The sequence below is a fragment of the Heptranchias perlo genome, chromosome 18 (genome assembly GCF_035084215.1).
Source record: "Heptranchias perlo isolate sHepPer1 chromosome 18, sHepPer1.hap1, whole genome shotgun sequence".
In the NCBI taxonomy this organism is placed as follows: Eukaryota; Metazoa; Chordata; class Chondrichthyes; order Hexanchiformes; family Hexanchidae; genus Heptranchias; species Heptranchias perlo.
This window is the reverse complement of record NC_090342.1, coordinates 24,047,636-24,072,321: the sequence shown is the minus strand read 5'-3', so window position 1 is coordinate 24,072,321 and position 24,686 is coordinate 24,047,636. Positions and strand designations below refer to the sequence as shown.

At 42.0% G+C, this 24,686-nt stretch overlaps 1 protein-coding gene across 1 annotated transcript in view; it reads left to right on the top strand.

The window, feature by feature from the left end:
• Positions 1 to 24,686, top strand: part of cftr (CF transmembrane conductance regulator) — a 117,641-nt gene that overhangs the window by 41,986 nt on the left and 50,969 nt on the right. The window contains exons 6-11 of the mRNA XM_067999536.1: positions 534 to 697; positions 3,012 to 3,137; positions 3,852 to 4,098; positions 6,946 to 7,038; positions 8,413 to 8,595; positions 10,420 to 10,611. Of these exons, the coding sequence (XP_067855637.1) occupies positions 534 to 697; positions 3,012 to 3,137; positions 3,852 to 4,098; positions 6,946 to 7,038; positions 8,413 to 8,595; positions 10,420 to 10,611 (1,005 nt within the window). The remainder of the gene's footprint in view (positions 1 to 533; positions 698 to 3,011; positions 3,138 to 3,851; positions 4,099 to 6,945; positions 7,039 to 8,412; positions 8,596 to 10,419; positions 10,612 to 24,686) is intronic.

The following is a 24,686-nucleotide window of genomic DNA, read 5'->3' as shown; positions in this document are numbered from 1 at the left end:
CAAACTTTGTCCAAAGTGACAGAGTGGCCTCCTGCAATGAGTGAGGGTCTCCCCCCTCCAACTATCAAATGGACCTTTGCAGCTGCCACAGGCTGATGCCTGCAACACGTCCATTGCAACTTGGAGTGTTTCCCCCAGTACGGGAAACAGTCCCAGTTGACTTGAAAATCCCACCCCTCCTAAAATATCATGTCAATCATGTCTGCAAACGACCTGAAGTACCTACTTAATTACTTTAAGTGGCATCTCGCCGGCTTTAATTGCCGGCGGGAGTCCCACATGTGGGGGCTGCGCGTGCACATCATCGTGTCACTGGGGAACCCGGAAGTAGGCGGGTTGGAGCCGAGCTCCAGACCTGCCCCGGGATTCTCTGATTTTCGGAGCCCCGCCCGCCACGAACACATCCGCTCGGGGGTGCGAAAATCGAGCCCATAATCTGTCCTGTATTCATTTAAACCAAATCATCTATGTGCGATTGTATGCATATTATTGCAACTTCCATGATAATACAAGGACTATTATTTTTTTTGCAGGGCTTAGCAGTTGCTCACTATGTCTGGATTGCACCAGTGCAAGTAATTCTTTTAATGGGATTGCTCTGGAACGAACTGACTGAATTTGCATTTTGTGGATTGGGATTCCTAATAATGCTTGCCCTTTTCCAAGCCTGGTTGGGGAAGAAGATGATGCAATACAGGTGACTAATTCTTTTAATTCAACCCTTTAAAAATATTTAGCAAGAACTAATTGAGTAGCTGCAGTAAAATTTGGTGTACCAATCATTCCTTTGTGCATGTTTTTATGGCTTTTAAATACAAGGGAATGACTTGTACACAAATCTCAGCTGGGCTCAGTTGGCATTCTTGCCCCGAGTCAGGAAGTTGTTGATTCAAGGTTCACTATGGCATATAATGTAGGTTGGCATTTTAGTGAAGTACTGAGGATATGCTGTATTGGTAGAGGTATCATCTTTTGGATGAGACGTTAAACCCAGATTGTCTGCCGACTCAGGTGGACATAAAAGATCCCATGGTCCTATTTGAAGAAGTGAGGTGGAGATGCCGGTGATGGACTGGGGTGGACAGATGTAAGGAGTCGTACAACACCAGGTTATAGTCCAACAGCTTTATTCGAAATCACAAGCTTTCGGAGCTTTGCTCCTTCGTCAGGTGACTCACCTGACGAAGGAGCAAAGCTCCGAAAGCTTGTGATTTCAAATAAAGCTGTTGGACTATAACCTGGTGTTGTACGACTTCTTACATCTATTTGAAGAAGAACAGGGAGTTCTTCCTGTGCCCTGGCCACCATGTTTCCCTCAACCAACAGCAAAAACAGATTAGCTGACCATTTAATTATTTATTGGTTGTCGATTTTGTTACATGCAAATTGGCTGATGTATCAGCCTACAGAACAACAATGACTGCATTTCAAAAGTAATTTATTGGCTGTAAAGTGCTTTGGGACATCCTGAGGATGTAATAAAGAGCTATATATAATGCAAGTTTGTTCATCCACTATGATTGCTGCACTTTATCCAAAATAACAATCACAATGTAAAATAACTTCTGCAATTGAATCCAGGTTCTATAGTCCTTTTCAGAATTGGGGTTTATATAGATATATCATTCAGTAAATATAATAGGTGAAGAACTGCCATATTCATCAGTCTGTGCTTGAAAAAAAGCATGCTAAGCTTAACTAGTTTTCAAAAACATGATTCAAACAGTACTATTAACCTGTGCACAACACCTTCGAAATAGACTTAACAGGAACTATTTTATTCCTGCTGCTTCTTCCAATGCTTGTAGCAATTGGCAGTGCTACAGTGTGAAAAGAATATTTCACTTGGCTCTTCAGAGTGTATTTTATTCTGGCTGGAGAAATAGTTATATTCCAATTTAAATCTTCTGTTGTAATTTTTTTTGTTATCTGGAATTTCAGGTCGAAATGGTTATAAGTAGCATTCAGAGTTACAATGAATCATTCCCCATCCCCAACTGAAGAAAGTAATTTGTTTGTTTCAAGTAAAAAAAATGCTGTGAAGACCCCTAGATCATTTGCCTCATTGTGGCATCGAAAACCCATGTTTTTTCCTATGTTACTGGAAGTTAACAATGGAGCCTCTAAGGTGACACAATTAATACTGCCAGACTTGAGCTTATGCTTCACTGAAAGCAATTACAGAATGACATGACAGATGATTGCGCCTTTTAACGAAAGCAGTCCCTCAGCATGTGGGCCACTATAAAATACTCAAAACCTCTAAACCTTCAATGTGTGATTGACAGACTAAAATGAACCTAATAATTCATTAAAATACATTGCTGCAAGTCATGATGTCCTTCTGCTAATGATTCTTTCTTTTGCTAGTGAGTATCTGACAGACATAATTACAGCCTTAAGCCATTCTTATATATTAATTTAAAGAAAAAATAATAATCCATGAAACTTGCTGTTGTTGAATTCTGATAAACATTTCAAGGTTTCAGTAGTTACCAGTGTGAGTGTTCATTATGAAGCCCTCCTTTTTATTTTCAATTTTTTGATGTACAGACAACACATAGTTAAGGGGAATATGAATATTTTATGCTTAGAACGCTTAGGGCTCAGTGCCAAGGTGACCTAGTGTACTGGCAAACTGTGCCATGGGAGTAGGTTTGTGTCAGTGCTGCCCCCACAAACTGAACTCTTAATCTCAGCTGAGCTATTAATGGGAAGCTCCGAGTGAAAGTGAACTACTTTCTAAAAGGAGAGAGGGAGAACTGGAGTGTGATTAGCCCTGTGTTGCTCTTGCACATCTAGTGGCCAGTTACAGAGCAGCATTGGCAGAGGCCTGACTTCCTCCTCCTTTAGTTCAGAGTATGGTGCATAGTGTGTGTCAGGGAGGAAGAGAGGTAAAGAGGAGGCAAAGAAACATTGTAAGTAAGGCAAAATATAACTAAGTAAATCAGAACAGGTAGCACTGTGTTAGTGAACAGAAAATAACTGGTTCTCTTTTTAAAAATAAACAGAGACAAACGTGCAGGAAAGATAAATGAACGACTTGCAATCACCTCTGAAATTATTGACAATATTCAGTCAGTGAAGGTGTACTGCTGGGAAGATGCTATGGAAAAGATTATTGATAACATAAGACAGTAAGTTACATTTTGATTCCATTCTACAATTTACATTCAGAAAATATCTAATTTGTGAATTAGTATATTTCATGGAAGTCAACTATTTTTGTCGTGTTATTTAAATCCAATTGACCTTAAACTGTTGGAGGGTTTTGGGCTGGCCATTTTATTGTTTTTAGTCAACACACTATGCTGCTGCAACTAACACTTAAATCAAAGTAATCAAGCAGTTTAAATGACCCAAGCAGCTTTCTTGCTGTAATATTAACTCTGTACAATAAAAATAAACACAATAGAATTTAATGAGAAAAAAAGCTTTTTATTTCTCTTTACTTCTGCTCATCCTGTCCTCTTTTCTTTCACCCATTCTCTTTCCTCCCCTACTTTCTCCTAATTCCTCATCAGTTTTATTATTTTAATTTTATTTCTATCTAATACACCCTTTACTTACCTGGTTAGTCTGTCCCATGGGTCTTACTTTCCACTTTGGAAATGGGACTCCTAATCAATAAAAGTTCAAGTTTTCAGTCAATCGAAGTCTAGAAAGTGCAAAGATTCATCCAGAATTGTAATTAGTATGGAAGCAACCATAGCCAATGTTCAAATCAACATGTAAAAGAGTTTTTGTTATTCTCTGTTGTTTATTATAAGTTGTCATGAGTTAACATTTTATAAAAAGATGATTATGATGTTTCCAGTGTAATCTTTTTTGTGTTCATTCTAATCTGACAGGGTTGAACTAAAGCTGACCAGAAAAGTTGCCTACTGCAGATACTTCAGTAGTTCAGCTTTCTTTTTCTCAGGTTTTTTTGTTGTGTTTCTGTCTGTGGTGCCTTATGCTTTCATTCATACCATAAAACTGCGGAGGATATTCACCACCATTTCATACAACATTGTCCTTCGAATGACAGTCACCAGACAATTTCCATCTTCTATACAAACGTGGTATGATTCTTTGGGAGCTATACGTAAAATACAGGTATGTCAGTGAAATAATGGTGGGGAAGGAGATTATAAAAGTCCTAATGCTTCCAATTACATGTATATTTTATACCTAATAATTCAATGCTTAATATTCAGAACTCTTTCTTGGCTGTGGCTTTTACCAGAATAAGATCCAACTGCTCACCAATTGCTTATTTGATTGCGTGAGCATTATATACATAACATATACATACACTCAAAGCTTTTTGTTACAAACTAGCAGAGTCAAGGTAAGTGTTTTAATCAGGCTTCATCTAATCTAGATTTGACCTCCTCTGCTAATTATAATGGAGTTCCCACCAAGATCAGGGGGAAAGATTGTTATGAAAAGCAGTTTGGGTTACTGAATTTGTGATATGAGATTAAATTCATTCGATTGGTCGATCTACCAATCATTTTTCTTTCAATCTATCAGGGTAGAGGTGTTTTCATCTATCCATCTAGATATAATTAACATTTATATAAGACTGTCAATTATAGATAGATAAAATAGATAAAGCATTTTCTATTACAACACAAATTGATCTTGTTTCTCAGCTTTTTCTGGTTATACTTACATGCACCTCATTGTAAGATATAAATTGTTTGGTTCCCACCAACCAGACTCCTATCCTAATGTTTGTAATGTGTACAGAATGGACCAATCCTTGTAGAATATTGCACACATGACGTTCTTAGCCACTTGGAACAGAGAACTTAAGGCAATAGTTATACTACCACTTTCTCTTTGATGCAAAGCTGATTCAGGTGTGTCCTGACAAAAAAGTGAAAATATAACTTGGGAATCATGTCAATGATTGGAGTCCTGAGCACACATAAGACCAGGGTTTTATAACTGAAACTCTTTGTAGGCAGTCCCATCTCCATTGGGCCACATGGAAACTTATTTTGAGATCTTTATTGTTGTGAGAGAAGTGTCTTCCTGCCCACTCTCTCACGACATTAAAAATGAGTGGAGTTCTTTGCATGTGACCAAGCTGGCACTGATAGTGTAACTACAGTCTAAGTATTACTTTCTGATAGAGCAGTTTGTAAACATAATAGCACCCAGGACTGAGTAAAGTTAATTTCAAATACATAATAATCAACATTTACTATCATTTAATTTGTTGTACAAATTAATACAATCTAACTATAAATTAATTGAGTTATTTTCAAGTTATGACTAGAAAGATTTATAAAGTGCTATTGGTGGTTTGTTAAATTCTGATTTCATAGAATCATAGAAAGTTACTGCACAGAAGGAGGCCATTCGGCCCATTGTGTCCATGCCAGCCATTAAACAGCTATCCAGCTTAATCCCACTTTCCAACACTTAGTCCATAGCCCTGTAGGTTACGGTACTTCAAGTGCATATCCAAGTACTTTTTAAATGAGTTGAAGGTTTCTGTCCCTACCACCCTTTCAGGCAGTGAGTTCCAGACCCCCGCCACCCTCTGGATGAAAAAATTCTCCTCAGCTCCCGATTAATCCTTCTACCAATTACTTTAAATCTATGGCCCCTGATCGCTTACTCCTCTGCTAAGGGAAATAGGTCCTCCCTATCCACCCTATCTAGTCCTGTCAAAATGTTATATACCTCAATTAAATCTCCCCTCACCCTCCCTTGTTCCAAAGAAAACAATCCCAGCCTATCCAATCTTCTCTCATAGCTCAAATTCTCCAGTCTCGTAAATTTCCTCTGTACCCTCTCTAGTGCAGTCACTTCTTTCCTGTAATGTAGTGACCAGAACTGTACGCAGTACTCAAGCTGTGGCCTAATTAATGTTTTATACAGTTCTAGCATAACCTCCCTGCTCTTATATTCTGTGCCTCGTCTGATAAAGGAAAGTATCCCGTATGCCTTTTTAACCACCTTATCTACCTGTCCTGCTACCTTCAGGGATCTGTGGACATGCACTCCAAGGTCCCTTTGTTCCTCTACACCTCTCAGTATCCTCCCATTTATTGTGTACTCCCTTGCCTTGTTTGCACTCCCCAAATGCATTACCTCACACTTCTCTGGATTGAATTCCATTTGCCACTTTTCTGCCCACCTGACCAGTCCATTGATATCTTCCTGCAGTCTACTGCTTTCCTCTTCACTAACAATCACACAGCCAATTTTTGTATCAACTGCAAACTTCTTGATCAAGCCCCCCACATTCAAGTCAAAATCATTAACAAAAAGCAAGGGACCTAGTACTGAGCCTTCCGGGACCCCACTGGAAACACCCATCAACAATCACCCTTTGCTTCCTGCCACTGAGCCAATTTTGGATCCAACAAGCCACTTTCCCTTGGATCCCATGTGGGACCTTGTCAAAAGCCTTGCTAAAATCCATGTACACTACATCAAATGCGTTACCCTCATTGACCGTCCATGTTATCTGCTCAAAAAATTCAATCAATTTAGTCAGACACGATTTTCCCTTAACAAATCCATGCTGACTGTCCTTGATTAACCCATGCCTTTCTAAATGACGATTTATGCTGTCCCTCAGAATCAATTCCAATAATTTGCCCACCACCGAGGTTAGACTGATTGGTCTATAGTTACTAGGTCTATCTCTTTCTCCCCTTTTAAACAACAGTACGACGTTAGCAGTCCTTCAATCCTCTGGCACCACACCTGTAGCCAGGGAGGATTGGAAAATGATGGTCAGAGCCTCCGATATTTCCTCCCTTGCTTCTCTTAGCAGCCTGGGATACATTTCATCCGGGCCTGGCGATTTATCTTTTATCATTATCCTGGTGATTTTTCCAGATGGATCCAAAAAAAAGGCCAACTCACACCAGCTTAGCTTATACCTAATCTTCAGATGTCAGCAACCAAGGGTTCAATAATAATTTTGTCTTTCAGGACTTCCTACATAAAGATGAACACAAAACTGTGGAATACAATCTAACAACAAAAGAGGTTGAGATGGTTAACGTGACAGCATCTTGGGATGAGGTCAGGATTAATTTTCTAAAGTGTTTGGAATCTTTTGACTGTTCATGTACATTTGTGATTCTATAACCATTGAATCAATCATTTTGTGCTTTGAAGCTCATAAATTGACATATTCACTAAGTTGAAGATCTAATTATCCATTCCACCAAGCCTTTTTCCAATTCATCATTAACAATGAAATTATGTCCTCTGTGACATAATGAGTAAGATCTGGAATCCACCTAGAACTGGAGAAAAACCATTGTTAGAGGCTCACCCAGGCATAGTCAGCCCTCAGCGCAGCAACCCAATCATTGACTATAAAGGACAACAAAACAAACTGACATGACCACTCATATGCAGAGCCTTTCTATATCTCCTCCTGCCCCCATTTCCAGGCATATTTAATCCCCGAAACCAGGAGTTAACAAGTCGACTCAACCCCTTAACTTGCATTGCTCCCTACACCAGCTAATGAATAATATGAAACTTCGATGTATCAAGATGTATCACCACAAGTGCCACAAGAAAGATATATACCATTTGTTAATAATACTCCTTTACATTGATTTTCATGGTGGGTACCACAGATATATTGATCCAACAAGCAGCTCCAGTGCCATTTATACACACTACAGCAATAAAGTTTTAATCAGTCAGATCTGCCTGCTGGAAATAACACAGTATTCCATGGATCTCTGTCATACAGCTCCAACTATGCAGTAACTTGGGTTTGGGTCAGACCCTAAGAGAAAGATTAGGAGAAATTTATTAGAGCATGGAAAGTTTTGACACAGGGAGTAGTTGAGGCAGATATCATTGCTTATTTTAAAAGAAGATTAGATAAACATTTGAAGCAGGGGATACAGGACTATGGGGAAAGTACAAGGCAGTGGGATTAGTTTTGGATTGCACAGCAAACAGCCGGCACAAACACAATAGGCTGAATGATCTCCTTCTATGTTTCTGTAGACATTTTTAGTCCTTCAGATCTCCCTGCACAAATAGTGTACATTATGCGGAGGGATATACAACATGATTTATATTTCCACTTTTCCTCGTTTTCCCCCGCACCAGAAAGGCTGCAGGATGGCTAGTGTGAGAAATGCACAATTCACACTGATGTATTAGTGATTACACTGCTGAGGTTAGGATCCATAAACTTTATTTGCGCAGAATAAGAGGAGTTTTACTTTGAATGTGGCTCATGCTATTTCTGAGCTGGGAAGTCCCGATTCTCGAATTAGGAAAAAGATTTCGATTCTTCAAGTAGGGCTTAAATAGAAAAATGATAAATGAAGGGATAATTAAGATATTCATTTTTGCATTGCAACACTTTTGAAGTAAAACTATTAAGGAACTCAACCATATCAACATTTTTTTTTAAAAAAACAGGGAATCGGAGAGTTGTTTGAAAAAGTTAAACAGAACGACACAGAGCGTAAGATGGTAAATGGGAATGCTGGACTGTTTTTCAGTAACTTTTCACTGCACGTTACACCTGTCTTGAAAAATATCAGCTTTAAATTAGAGAAAGGAGAACTACTGGCTATAGCTGGATCCACAGGAGCTGGCAAGGTAAGAGTTTAAATCTTTAATAATGTGTTCATATTAGTAGCATGCCACCAGAGGTATCTTTGAAGGTAAACTCACAAAATTAAAAAAAACAGTTTTCTTGCACTTGAAAGTGGCACACACAGTTCAATATGTGATTTTCAGCCAGGACACAGGCACCAGTATAAATGTTAACATGAAGAAGAAGTTGCTAAAAACAAAACCACCACTGGGCCAAGTGGCTAAAACATCCCTGCCAGCCCATAAGAATAAATTTCAACTGAGCTTTGGCTGCTGGAGATTTCCAGGTGGTGTGGACAAATTCTGTTTGTGCATGCGCAAGTTTTTGTGCTTGTCTGTCAATATGTGTGTGCTATACATCATGGGAATTGTAATTTTCACTGTGCTCCAGTGGGATTACAATATCCAGCGTACCACAGCAACTCATATCACATGACAATGAGGTAGAGCAGGACCAAGGGAATATAGCGCCTGTTGATAAATTCAGTTGTAAACAATTTTACAACACCAAGTTATAGTCCAGCAATTTTATTTTAAATTCACAAGCTTTCGGAGGCTTCCTCCTTCCTCAGGTAAATGTTTACCTGAGGAAGGAGGAACAAACATTTACCTGAGGAAGGAGGAAGCCTCCAAAAGCTTGTGAATTTAAAATAAAATTGCTGGACTATAACTTGGTGTTGTAAAATTGTTTACAATTGTCAACCCCAGTCCATCACCGGCATCTCCACATCATGATAGATTCAGTGTGTGAGAGAGATTATGCATCTTGGAAGTTCAAGTTTTTTAACCCTGCTCCTGTGGAACTACGATACTCAGAATGCACCATGGCAACCGGGCAAAAAAATAAATAAAAACAACTGATGCTTGAGCATTTGCAAAAATATTGAAAATAAACAGGTCCATTTTTCCAGTGTTTTATAGTTTAAGCCATTAAATAAAATATCTGAACAGACATAATTGTTAGGATTGTGGGTTTTTGTGTCACTAAGGAGACTAATGTTTGCATATGAGCCTCAGACATTGTAGCTGGAGTCAGTCAATCAGCGAAACGCAATTCAACGTGCTAGTCATTGGAGATTCAATAGTGGAATAGTCTCCCTGGGCAGTACTACTCCAATGATAGCTTCAGTGAGAACTACACGTCTAACATAAAAGTAAGGGGATGAAAAATACATTTTATAATCCTGTATCTAAGTGAGAAAAAGGTGGAAAATTTTATTGAGGGAGGAGGGAAGAATAAAATTAAATAAGTTAAGCAAGTACTATAAATTCACAATTGGACATAACGTTAAATATTTGACAATGCAAATTACTAGGAATAAAAGGTTTGGTGAGAGAAGAACATTGTTACTGGCATCTTAAGCAAATTTTGTAAAGTGGTAAATAAAGAATATCACAAATATCTCTGAAGCCTTTTTCTTTCAGTAAAATGTATGGTGTTTTTTACCTTGTTTTAGTCATGCGATATATTACTTGAGTAAATTTGTTATACTGGAATGATGGGTGAATTGCTGTAAATGTTTTGGCTGTAGTGTGACTGCAATAGATGTCAGAATTGCACTCCAGACCTATCAGTGAGCAATGCTAAGCATTTTCTATTACTCTTCTCTCAATATGTAATGATTTTCTATTGCATTGACGTTACAAAACATCATGTTGTTTCTGTCTTATTATACTGAGTGAAAAAAAAGCTCAATCATATTGCTTTGGAATTAGACCATTGGTTCATATGGTAGAGAAATTAGGAAATGACATACCTTATTTCAAGCAATGGGATTTTGTGCAACAGCTCATTAACAATCCCTGCTTCTATCGTGTCTTATTTAGAGCTCCCTTTTGATGATGATAATGGGAGAACTGGAGCCATCAGAGGGTAAAATTAAGCACAGTGGCAGGATTTCCTTCTCACCCCAGGTACCCTGGATCATGCCTGGAACAATTAAAGAAAATATCATATTTGGACTTTCATATGATGAGTACAGATATACCAGTGTTGTCAATGCATGTCAGCTGGAAGAGGTGAGTTTGCCCTTTGGTATTTTTAAAAACAATGCAATTGAGTAAAGACTGATGTTTCATAACATTTTAATTTATAATATAAATATTTTTACATAAAATATTTTTGATAGGATAATAATGTCACAATCATTAATCCTCTTCTATGAATATCATCAGCCATCAAGAATATGACTGATAAACACTCCTCATACAACATTTGACCAAAAACAGAATAAAAGCCCAACATTGAACTGAAACACATATCAGAGAGGAATACAAGGCTGTATTCTAATCAAAGAGTTCAGATGACAGTTATTAGCTGCTCAAGCTTTACTCCTGTGAATTATGACATTTCCTGAATTCATCAATTGGTTTACTGCCATGTCACCACCTCCATTGATCTCTATAATGTCAGTTGAATAAGTAAGTTCATGGTCATTGTTTTTCTTTCTACAGCTTTTATAATAATAAAATTTATAGTTAAGAAGTGAAAAGTCAGTTTCAAACATTCGCTGCTCGCTGGTTTTACTCTAATTAATTCTTTGAGGGCTTTTTTCTTTTACATAGGTAGCTTTTCAGTGCCTTCTACAAGATTTCTATTCTGTAAAATTCCAGTGTAAATGTCATAAATAGAAAATAACTTTCAGATTATAAAGACAAAGTTAACAATGCTTCTCTTATGGTGTAGATGTTTTACCATGGTTTCAAAACCCTGGAAATATGAGTTAAGTAGAGGACTGTGCTTGTAGGATGGCATATTTAAAGCTTAGGAGAAACAAAAGAGGGACATTGAGAGGAGCTATGGCCATAGTAGTAACAACAAAATAAGGACAAAAAAGACTGCAACATAGAGAGAAGTTTCCCAACAGATAATAACTTTTTATTGTATACTGTCCTGAGCCTGCCCAAATATGATAGCAGTATCCAAGCCTTGGGTGGACTTTAGCTGAAAAAGAATTGAAGAAAAAAGAAGTGTTTCTTAAAGAGAGGAAACCAAACTTCAATTGTAGCAATGGAGCACTTGCAGTAGTACCACTTGAGGTCGGCGAGATAGTGAGGTCAAGAATGCTGATAGATGGAGGAAAACTGAGGAAGCAAAAAATGCCAGCTGGGTCAAAATCCTGGAATTCCCTACCTAACATCATCATGGGCGTACCATCAGCACAAGGATTGCAGTGGCTCAAGGAGAAGGCCCATCACCATCTTCTCATGGCAACTAATAAATGCAGCTGTAGCTAGTGTTGCCCATGTCCCAAGAACAAATAAAAGGAAAACTGTACCACTAGGGTGGGAGAGAGGTGAAAAGGAGAATTCACAGACATTACTAGAGACAACTTTGGCAAGGGACAAAATTCAAACGGCTGCTGAAGAGCCAGAAAGACAGTAGTTGCAATTAGCAACTCTGATAGTGGCTTCACATAGATGAGGAGCAGAGATAAAGCTCGATCATGTTTCCGATTGATGCCAGGTATGATAGGGAAAATTTTAGGAGACGGTTAAATGGCAGGCATGATTGAACAAGATATGACTGAAGGGAAGAGTGTAATGTCCTTCATTGGTATAAATACACAATGAGAAGATTAAAAACAATAGTTCTAATGGGAAGAGACCAGAGTTGGTATTCTGGAAGAAGGGGATTTAATTGGCTGCAGGGATTTCTTCATCTAAAGCTATCCTGTTATCTTGTCATGTGAGCAGAAAACGGCAAGAAGAATTCCCACAGATCAACTCAGTTGGATGACTTATATTAATAAACAAAATGGGCTCAAGTGGGTCTTAGGATCTCCAGAGGCAACAGTACTGCCTCATTTGACTTTCAGCACTAACATTGATGTCAAGGATACCAGTGACAGAATCACTATAAGAAAATGCACCATAAATAGAATGAGTTACAAATTTATTCTTTCTTAAAGCTTTGAGTGACCTGGAGTAAATGCAATGATAGAGTATAAAACTGCGTTCTTGGAAAGCTACATACAGTTGTAACACTCCAGGCTTTTGTTACAGAAACTGTGATACCCCAAAGGCAAACAGCACACTCCCTTTATCTAATCCCCACTTAGTCACATTACTCTTGTAACAAAAAACTGAACAAAACAGTAATTTCTCATCCTCTCCAGCAATTCTGATCTACACAGGAATCTGAAAACTAGCCATAACCGTATTGACAAACCTAATAAAAATAGAACCATTTCCAACTGATAAGACTGTCCAAGGTCAATTACTCTGCAGAAAACATGGAACTTCCTGAAGGTGTGCAAGGTGCTGAATGGAGAGGATCTGATGTTATCGAATTGCATTTTTTTTTGTGTTTCACTCTATTCTTAAAAGAAGTAACGGGGTACAAATTTGTCTAAGGCAGTAATGCAAAGTGGGTGTTATCGAATCAGCCGCCCAGTATACGCCCCATCGACAATCAGTTCCATTGACGTCAGTTCCATTGTTTGTTCAGGGAGGAGAGACTGAAGTGTGTCGTAAGGTTCCTTCCAGGGTCCTCTTGAAGTCTCCTCGAATTCAAAATTAATTTCCTGGAAACTGCTGCGAGCAAACCCAGGAGAAACGTCATAGGGGCATTAAAAAAATTGATTTTTTTTTCATTTTCTTTGAACATTTTTCTTTATTAGTTACTGAAATATTGGATATCAAATTCGGAACAGGTGACTGTGAAACAAAAAAAAAACAAACAAACAGGCATCAACATTTAACAGAAGGGAATACATTGAGCAGAGCCAGATTAAGAAATCTTGGAGTTCTAGGCACAAAGAATGTTCCCGGCCCCACCAGACCCCCTGCTCTACTTCCCATCCCTCACCCGATTCACTAAAACATAAATATGTAGTAAGATGCATGAAGAAATATCATTACAGACAAATGATAAAATAAGGGTTTTCTTGATGTCTTAGAATCATAGAATAGTTACAGCACAGAGGAGGCTATTTGGCCCATCGAGTCCGTGCTGGCTCTTTGTAAGAGCAATCCAGTCAGTCCCATTCCCCCGCTCTTTCCCCGTAGCCCTGCAAATTTTTTCCCTTCAAGTATTTATCCAATTCCTTTTTGAAAGCCACGATTGGATCTGCTTTCACCACCTTTTCAGGCAGCACATTCCTGATCATAACTACTCACTGCATAAAAAAGTTTTTCCTCATGTCACCTTTGGTTCTTTTGCCAATCACCTTAAATCTGTGTTCTCTGGTTCCCGACCCTTCCGCCAATGGGAACAGTTTCTCCTTATTTACTTTATCTAAATCCTTCATGATTGTGAACATTTCTATCAAATCTCCTCTTAACCTTCTCTGCTCTAAAGAGAACAACCCCAGCTTCTCTAGTCTATCCATGTAACTGAAGTCCCTCATCCCTGGAATCATTCTAGTAAATCTTTTCTGCACCCTCCCTAAGGCCTTCACATCCTTCCTAAAGTGCGGTGCCCAGAATTGGACACAATACTCCAGTTGTGGCCGAACCAGTGTTTCATAAAGGTTCAACATAAATTCCTTTCTTTTGTACTCTATGCCTCTATTTATAAAGCCCAGGATCCTGCATGCTTTTTAACCGCTTTCCGAACCTGTCCTGCCACCTTCAAAGATTTCTGCACGTATACCCCCAGATCTCTCTTTTCCTGCACCCCCTTTAGAATTGTACCACTTATTTTATATTGCCTCTCCTTGTTCTTCCTGCCATAATGTATCACTTCGCACTTCTCTGCGTTAAATTTCATCTGCCATGTGTCCGCCCATTCCACTAGCCTGTCTATGTCCTCTTGAAGTCTATTACTATCCTCCTCATTGTTTACTACACTTCCAAGTTTTGTGTTATCTGCAAATTTTGAAATTGTGCCCTGTACACCCAAGTTCAAGTCACTAATACATATCAAAAAAGCAGTGGACCTAGTACCAACCCCTGGGAACACCACTGCATACCTTCCTCCAGTCCGAAAAACAACCGTTCACCATTACTGTCTGTTTCCTGTCACTTAGCCACTTTCGTATCCATGCTGCCACTGCCCCTTTTATTCCATGGGCTTCGATTTTGCTGACAAGCCTATTATGCGGCACTTTATCAAATGCCTTTTGAAAGTCCATATACTCAACATCAACTGCATTACCCTCATCAACCCTCTCTGTTACCTCATCAAAAATCTCAATCAAGTAGTTAAAAACGATTTGCCTTTAACAAATCCATGCTGGCTTTCCTTTATTAATCAGCACTTGTCCAAGTCACTATTAATTTTGTCCCAGATTATCGTTTCTAAAAGCTTCCCCACCACTGAGGTTAAACAGTACTGATAGTACATTTAAGCCTAAGCGACCACCTAAACCTAAGAAATCAGAGCATGTCGATTCTGACTCCGACTTGGGCTTTGGCATGTCAAAAACGGCAGCATCAGCAAAACGGAAGCAGACGCCTAAACCTAAGAAAGCAGAACGTGTAGACTCTGATTCCGAGTCAGACTTGGGCTTTGGCATGCCAAAGAAATCGGGAGGAGCAAAAGGTAAAAACCGAGGAAAGAAGAGAAAACAATCTGGCTCTGAAGATGATGAATATTCTCATGTGAAGAAGCCTAATAAATCATTAGCAAGCAAGAATTCTTGCCTGTAGTTGCCGGATTTATCCTTACACCCTTTTTTGAACAAGGGTGTAACATTTGCAATTCGCCAGTCCTCTGGCACCACCCCCATATCGAAGGAGGATTGGAAGATTATGGCCAGCACCTCTGCAATTTCCACCCTAACTTCCCCCAGCAACCTAGGATGCATCCCATCTGGACCGGGTGACTTATCAACTTTAAGTACAGCTAGCCTTTCTAGTACCTCTTTATCAATTTTTAGCCTATCCAGTACCTCAACTACCTCCTTTTTTACTGTGACTTTGGCAGCATCTTCTTCCTTGGTGAAGACAGATGCAAAGTACTCATTTAGTACCTCAGCCATGCCCTCTGCCTCCATGCGTAGATCTCCTTTTTGGTCCCTAATCGGCCCCACCCTTTCTTTTACTACCCGTTTACTATCTACGTGTCTATAGAAGACTTTTGGATTCCCTTTTATGTTAGCTGCCAGTCTATTCTCATACTCTCTTTTTGCCTCTCTTATTTTCTTTTTCACTTCTCCTCTGTACTTTCTATATTCAACTTGGTTCTCACTTGTATTATCAACCTGACATCTGTCATACGCCCCTTTTTTCTGCTTCATCTTACTCTCTATCTCTTTCATCATCCAGGGAGTTCTGGCTTTGTTTGCCCTACCTTTCCCCCTCGTGGGAATGTACCTAGACTGTACCTGAACCATCTCCTCCTTAAAGGCCGCCCATTGTTCGATTACAGTTTTGCCTGCCAATCTTTGATTACTCGGGCCATATCCGTTCTCAACCCACTGAAATTGGCCCTCCTCCAATTAAGTATTTTTACTCTAGATTGCTCCTTGTCCTTTTCCATAACTAATCTAAACCTTATGATACTATGATCACCGTTTCCTAAATGTTCCCCCACTGACACTTGCTCCACTTGATCCATTTCATTCCTCAGGATTCTCCAGCAATGCCTCTTTCCTCATTGGGCCGGAAATATACTGATCAAGACAGTTCTCCTGAACACACCTGAGAAATTCCTCCCCCCTCTTTGCCATTTGCGCTATATCTTTCTTAACTCTAACCAAATAGATTCTGTCTTTGACCCCTCCAGGACATCCTCTCTCTCCAGCACTGCAATATTCTCCTTAATCAATACTGCCACCCAACCCCGCCCCGCCCCTTTTTCTCCTTCCCTATCTTTCCTGACTACTTTGGGCATGATTTTAGCCCCGAAGTCTAGGTGCGTTGGGGGCGGGAGGGCAATGAAAATCGCGGATTTGTGGAGCGGGAAGGTATCCCGGCTCCAACCCGCTGAAAAATGCAAACGACCCAGAAGCATCTGGGTGCGTGCGCGCTCCAGGAAGCTGGAAGCCAATTAAAGCCAGTGGGCCGATATTTAAAGCAATTTAACTGGGTAGTTAAGCTTGTTGAAATGGTGTATTTGATGTTTATTGATGCAGGGAAACGATTTCAACTCTGCCTCAACGTGTTTCCCGTGCCGTGTGAAGCACGCCATGGAAACGAAGGCGGGTTGCAGCCAGCAGCCATTTGGCCATTTAAATCCCTGTTTGACAGATGGGGATAAAAAGTGAGTAATTGCAGCAGGGCACTCAGTTCTCTCAGACAAACTTCTGGCTGGGAGATCTTTGTGTTTAGACTGAGAATTCTTGGTTCACACTCAGGATTGTTCTGTTTACACATATTTACCTACTTTTTGGACCCCCTCAAACTGACAACATCAGAATGGGGGGCGCGATGGCTGCATTCACGACTACATCCGAGGAGGAGGCACATCACCATCCGCGGCAGGTACGGCGTGCAGTTCCGCCATTTGCAGCTCCACTACGCAGAGGTGCACCACGGGGACCTGCAGATGAGCAAAGAGGAGAACAACAGAGGGCCCGACGTCACAGTGGGCACTACCCTCGTGAAAGGGTCCACATACAGAGGCTGAGCTTCCTGGACCTCGCTGAGGTGCAGTGCCTACGAAGGCTGAGAGTAAGTCACCAGGTGGTTGCAGACATCTGCGCGTTCCTTCATGCAGAGCTGCTCCCGGCTGGGCCTGGTGGCGTCGCATTGCCCGTGGCAGTTAAAGTGACCACTGCCGTCAACTTCTTTGCCTCTGGATCCTTCCAGGGCGCCACCGGTGACATCACCAGGATCTCTCAGTCGTCTGCTCACAAGTGCATATGACAGGTCACCGATGGATTGTTTCGCAAGGCGTCCCACTATGTCAACTTCCCTATGGATGACCTCAGCCAGACTGAGAGGGTAGTGGGATTCCACTCTCTGGCTGGCTTCCCACGGGTACAGGGCGCAATTGATTGCACACACGTAGCAATCCGAGCACCTCCACACGAGCAAGGACTGTACATCAACAGAAAGGGATATCACTTCATCAATGTGCAGCTCGTTTGCGACCATCGGAAGAGATTTCTTCACGTGTGTGCCAGATTCCCTGGCAGCTTCCGTGATTTTCCTTCATTCTGCTGGAATCCAAAATCCCGGCCCTCTTCCACTCACCAAACAGACATATGGGCTGGCTCCTCGGAGACAAGGGATACCCCTTGCAGACGTGACACCTGTGAGAAACCCCAGCAGCGAGGCCCAGTGTCGGTGCAACGACAGTCACATCACCACCAGGCCAGTCTTTGAGTATCTAATATGACTGCTCAAGATGCAGTTTCGGTGCCTGGATCGATCTGGGGGAGCCCTTCAGTACACACCAGCGAGAGTGGGTAGAATTGTAGTCATCTGTTCGATCCCGTACAACATCACTTAACAGAGAGGGTTACTGGTGGATGAGTCCCCATGTCCTCATGCAGCATCCACATCTGCCATCAACATTGAGGTGGAGGAGGATGAGGACGACAACGACGATGGGCAACCCATCGGCAGACCAGCGGCTCACCTGGCTGCTTATGATGCCAGGGAGTCACTCTTATGTGATAAATTCTCATAAGGACACCTGGAACGAGCACCGCCAACACTAACGCTCCCCCTCCCCCCACACACACAAAACATTCCCACAACCACACATACAACCACTGTAAACGCACCCACTGGGTGGCATCAAGGCTCGCCGTTCATGATGAAGCACAGGGAAGGGCGATTTCACAAAAGGGACTCAAGAATGGACAAGATGTGGCAGTGGTGGTGAGAATTATAAGATTTAATGTGTATGGATATAAATATAAATGAAAAATATGACACTCTGTCAAACAACTTAGTGCATACTTTTGTGATCACAACACCTTAGTCTTTCGTTTCCTACTACTTCTACGTGGTGCATCTCCTGTGGCTGTAGCAGAGGTAGTGGCAGTTTGCTCATGTTCATGACATCTGAGATGCTCTAGGCCTATGCCCTCTGGGTTTTGGAGCCAAAGACTGCTCCACCTGCACCTATGCGGTGGCAGACTCGGCCACCTGGAGAGGAGGCAGCATTGCGGGTACTGCTTGTGAGGGGAGCAACGGATGAGACGTGGGGGCGCTTCGAGTGGAGTCCCCACTTCTATGTTCCCTTTCACCATCATCCCTCTCCTGGGCCAGGGCCACATCACTCCTACCAGTCTGCTGGACAACAGCTTGGAGGACATGTGTGATGCCTGTAAGGCCACTTCTAATGTCTCTGTCAGCCTGTTTAAGGCAGCAGAATGTAGTTTGCTCTGAGTCCACACGGCCATTGTCAGGGCCTGAAGGGACTCATTTGTGGGTCGTGCTTGAAGCTCAATGGAGATTGCCATTCTCTCCATCGCAGACACTCCCGCACTTATCAGTCCCACCAAGCCATTAATGCTGGAGGTGGACTCCTCCATCCTCGCCGCTATTGTGGAGAGTGTGCGTGGCTCATCTTCCAGTACCTCAAAAATGTGCAGCTGTCCCTTGATCATTCTCCTTTTAAAGGATGGCCCCCGGGGTTCAGCATCTGCGTCCACTGAGCAGAGCCCGGAGAGGAGTGCACCCACCGATGGGGACTCTGCACAGCTGTCCCTGCCATGAGTGTCTGCTCCTGCTCACTTGTGTGTGGTAACTCACCAGTTGCCAACCCAACTACCTGACTACTAGGACCCACCAAGGTGTGAGTATCCCCGCTGGTGCATGGCTCACTATGATGTGACGGTGCGTCCTCAGAGGCTGGGAGCTTCTCTGAGGAATCACTCTCTCTTGTCACTTCAGTGGTTGAAGGGCCTGGAAGAGAACAGAAGACGATATTAAGCATCGCCACAGAAATAATGTTGCGATGAGCATACTGAGGTGTTCAACATGTCAATCATTAATAACATCAATTCATATCGTGTGTGATGAATGTTAAAGTTCTGTCACCAGACATTTGTGGGGTGCCAGTCTCGGCATCCCCGAGGGACAGGCATTCGACGGTGTAGCTGATTTCCAGAGCCTCCTCCTCCGCCTCTGTGAGGACCACTATTTGTTGTGGCCCCCCACCAGTCCTTGTCCTCTCGCGTGCGTTCTGAGCTCCCTTCTCCTATAAGGGAAGAAAGTATAGACGTGTGAGTGAGTGAGGGTGAAGTGGTCAGCTGATGAATGCATAGCTTTGGGTGAGGCTGATCATGAAAGAGATGCGTCAGAGGGTGACTGGATACATCAAATTGGATCAGCATTGGAGTGAGTGGTAGTGATGGGTTCACAAATGGGGAGGTGAGGAAGTGCTCAGAAAGTGAAGGTAAGTTGTCGATGAGCCTTAAGTGGGTGTGAGGAGTGATGTGATGGTGTAGGCTTTGCAGGGCAGAATGTGAGGGGGGTGATGTGCACCACAAAATGCAGGTGAATCAGTAACTGTACTCACCTTTCCTGACCTGGTTAGGTCATTGAAGCGCTTCCTACACTGCACCCAAGTGCGGGAGATGTTGCTCCTGCTAGTTACCTCGTCTGCCAACTCGAGCCAGGCCTTCTAGGTGGCAGAGGCAGGGCACTTCCTCCTGTCCGCCGGTTAGAATATTTCCCTTCTCCTCCTCAACCTGGCCAGCAACACCTCAAGTGAGGCATCTCTGAACTTTGGGGCAGGCTCGCACCTCGCCTGCTCCATTGTCTTCAGAATTCCTCATTTCTCCAACAAAAGCCTGCATCAATGGCCCTTTAAATACAAACACTCCAGCTAACAGCACGTCATGCGGGCGTGCAGACCGCCCGCTGCGCAGCTTTCAGACGGCAAACCCGGAAGCCACATTAAGGGCCATCAATTAGGTCGTGATCACGTGGAGAAAGGTAGGGATTTTTTTTTGTGGATTTCCCATGCGGTGATTGATCTCCCCTCCCCCCCCCCCCCCCCCCCCGCCACCTCCCCTGTCGCTGACATCCCGCCGTCATATTAAATCCTGCCCTTTTTTGAGCAAGGTCTCCATTATTGCCATGTGGCTACTTGCCTCACCAACCTTATTTACCAAGCTTTGTGCATTTACACACATGGACTCTAAACCTATCTTCGACCTTCACATATTCTCTCTTAGTCTGATCCCACCTAATATTGTACTATTTCTTACTCTAGTGCTATCTGTCTCTCCCAATCCTTTGTGCACCTTGTTTCTCCCTTCTATTGCCACATGCTGGTGCCCATCCTCCTGCCAAATTATTTTAAACCCTCCCCAACAGCACTAGTGAACCTCCCCACAAGGACATTGGTCCCAGCTCAGTTGAGGTGCAACCCGTCCACCTTGAACAGGTTCCTCCTGCCCCAGAACTGGTCCCAATGCCCCAAGAATCTGAAGCCCTTCCTCTTGCACCATGTCTCTAGCCACGCATTAACCTGCCTTATCTTCCTATTTCTGTACTCACTAGTGCGTGGCACTGGGAGTAATCCAGAGATTACTACCTTTCAGGTCCTGCTCTTTAACTTCCTTCCTAGCTCCTGAAACGTTGACTGCAGAACCTCATCCCTTTTCTTTCCTATGTTGTTGATACCCACATGGACCATGACTTCTGGCTGTTCTCCTTCCCCCTGAGAATGTTCTGCACCCTTTCCATGATGTCCTTTACCCTGGCACCAGAGAGGCAACACACCATGCGGGACTCACATCAGTGGTCACAGAAACGCCTGTCTGTCCCCCTGACTAACGAATCCCCTATGACTACTGCATTTTTACACTTCACTGTGCCCCCCTGTGCAGTCCTTTGCCCCATAGTGCTAAGCTCAGGACTGCACTCCTTCGAGGTGCCGTCACCCTCACTGGTATTACCGGTTTGAGTGTGCCACACACCAATAAGATTCCTGCACTGCCTGCCTCTTCCTATTCTTTCGGATGGCCACCCACTTGCTATCCTGAACTCTCTGTGGCTGCGGGGTGAGCACCTCCTGGAACGTGCGATTCAGGAAACCTTCAGCCTCCCTTATGCTCTGCAGTTACTTCAGTCACCCCCAGCTTGAGCTCCAGCAACTGGAGGCATTTCCTGCACATGTGGGCCTCCAGGACACATGAAGCGTCCTGAAGTTCCCACATGGCGCAGAAATTGCAGGGGGTGGGTCTCAGTTGCCTGTCCATTATATTTAGAAATCTTTTTTTTCTAAACTCCCTTTAGATACTCGATTATTATTAATTTACTTACTGTTTACTTACCCCGATTAACCTACCCTTTTATTCTGGGTCTCTCAGCCCCCCTCCTCACTGTTAATGGGTCTATTACTCAGCGTGGTGCTGAGTCAGTGGACCAGCAGGCTTCCAGGTTCAGTCTCAGTTCTGTGATGAGTTAGTTGATTTCAGCGAGGGCAGTACTACAAATTGCCTAGTGGCTCAGACTAGAGAGTAGGATAATTGCCTGGCTTTGCTGCTCTTTATTAGTGGTCGCTGTGGGAAAATGCAGTATATTGACATTGGATAAGGCTCAGCTGTAATACTCCCCTCTCTCCATGGTTAAATTTATTAGTCATTGTCTAGGCTCAGACATGAAGAAGTGCCCCTTGGAGGAGGTATTGGACTGGACTGCGCCATACCATAGTAAGACTCAGCATGTTCAGGAAAGGAGGGAGGGAAAATTTGGGGACAGAAAACTAACTGTAAAATAACAAATAGGCAATCTTAGTAGATTTTTCAAAATGTCGCCCTGATGATATTTCCATTCTGTAAATGTGCAGATCTTTCAGACAGTTGAAGTTGCAATGGATTTCTCTCTATCTATGAAACTGAATTCTCTGTCATCCTATAGTTTTGTGTGTCTCATCCATCAGTTTAACTTGTATTGTGATAGATTAATGATAGTGCAGTGGTTATTGTACTGGACCACCAACTCAGATGTTTGGGAGTTCAAATCCTATTCTGCTGAGTTTTCACATTAATTTCAATAAATTTGGCCATTTGTGGGCTGGCACAGAAAATAAATGGGAAAACACAACTGGTTCACTGATATGTGAAAGGAAATATGTTAAAGGAAAGGGAAAGTGAAAGGGGACCTGCCACCCCTACCCACTCTGGCTTACATGTGATTACACACTCTGTGATTGACTCTTAATGCCCTCTGAAGTGACCCAGTAAGCTACTCAGTTGTAATAATGATTGTCAGATGGCTCACCACCAACTTCTCAGGGTAACTATCAATGGCCTTGTACATCCTGATGGCTTCTGGCTAAAATCTGTGTGCCATGTGAATCTCTGAACATGACACAATGTTAAAAGTGGGATCTTAAGCACTAAATATAAAAGGAAACTATTCAAAGACTACTGCGATGTGACTGATGCTTTCAAGTGCATGCCAGGTTGACTATAAAATGAAGCTAAGTGTAGAAGTTCCACCAATAGTCCATTCATCTAGCAGAGAACTGCTAGCATTGCACAGTAAAGAGCTGGAACATATGGAAAAAAAGAGTGCAATCAAAAAAATTATAAAGTCTCCACATACGGTAAGTCAGTAAGATTCGTATATATGTCAATCCCGAGGTTTTAAGCAAAACAATCATGAAGGAACATTACTCAGTACAAACAACTGAAGACATTAGAAACAAATTTGCTGATGTGTGAATCGTCTTCATTCTTATTACAAAGTCAATATATTGACAAGTAGCTCTTGATTAGGAAAGCAATAAATTAATTAAATTTGACAAGTCAATATTTTAACAAGTAGCTCCTGATTAGGAAAGCAATATATTAATTAAATTTGATACCCTTTTTGGATAATGGAGATTCATTAGCATGCCCGTTTGGAATCTCATCGGAGCAGGAAGTCATAGAATCATAAAGCATGCATAAACCTGATAACTACAGGCCAGTCAGCCTAATGTCGATGGTGGGAAAACTTTTAGACAATAATCCAGGGCAAAATTAATTGTTGCTTAGAAAAACATGGTTAATAAATGACAGGCAGCACAGATTTGTTAAAGGCAAATCGTGACTGACAAACTTGATTGAGTTCTTTGATGAAGTAACGGAGAGGGTTGATGAGGGTAGTGCAGTTGATGTATATATGGATTTTCAAAAAGCATTTAATAAATTACATAGAATGTACAGCACAGAAACAGGCCTGTGCCTGGGACATTTGGCTCAACAGGTCCATGCCGGTATTTATGCTCCACACGAACCTTAAAGTACCACATAATAGACTTGTTAGCAAGATTGAAGCTCGAGGGATTAAAGGCGCAGTGGCTGCGTGGATACGAAATTGGCTAAGGGACAGAAAGCAGAGAGTAGTGGTGAACGGTTGTTTTTCAGACTGGAGGGACGCATACAGTGGTGTCCCCCAGGGGACGGTATTAGGACCACTGCTCTTTTTGACCTGGACTTGGGTATAGGGGGCATAATTTCAAAGTTTGCAGATGACACAAAACTCAGAAATATAGTAAACAGTGAGGAGGGTCGTAGCAGACTTCAGGAGGACATAGGCATACTAGTGAAATGGACAGACATGTGGCAGATGAAATTTAATGGAGAGAAGTGTGTACTGATGCATTTTGGTGGGAAGAATGAGGAGAGGCAATATAAACCAAATGGTACAATTTTAAAGGGGGTTCAAGAACGGAGACCTGGGGGTGTATGTACACAAATCTTTGCAGGTGGCAGGACAACTTGATAGGGCTGTTAAAAAAGCACATAGGATCCTTGGGTTTATAAATAGAGGCATAGAGTACAAAAGCAAGGAAGTTATGCTAAACCTTTATAAATCACTAGTTATGCCTCCACTGGAGTATTATGTCCAATCTGGGCACCACACTTAGGAAGGATGTCATGGCCATGGAGAGGGTGCAGAGATTTCCTAGAATGGTACCAGGGATGAGGGACTGCAGTTATGTGGAGAGACTGGAGAAGCTGAGATTGTTCTCCTTAAAGCAGAGAAGGTTAAAGCGAGATTTAATAAAGGTGTTCAAAATCATGAGGGGTTTTGATAGAGTACATAGGGAGAAAATGTTTCTATTGGCAGGAGGGTCAGTAACCAAAGGACACAGATTTAAGGTAATTGGCAAAAGAACCAGAGGAAGATAAGGTCATTTTTTTTACAGAGCGAGTTGTTATGTTCTGGAATGCATTCCCTGAAAGGGTGGTAGAAGCAGATTCAATAGTAATTTTCCAAAGAGAATTGGATAAATACTTGAAGGG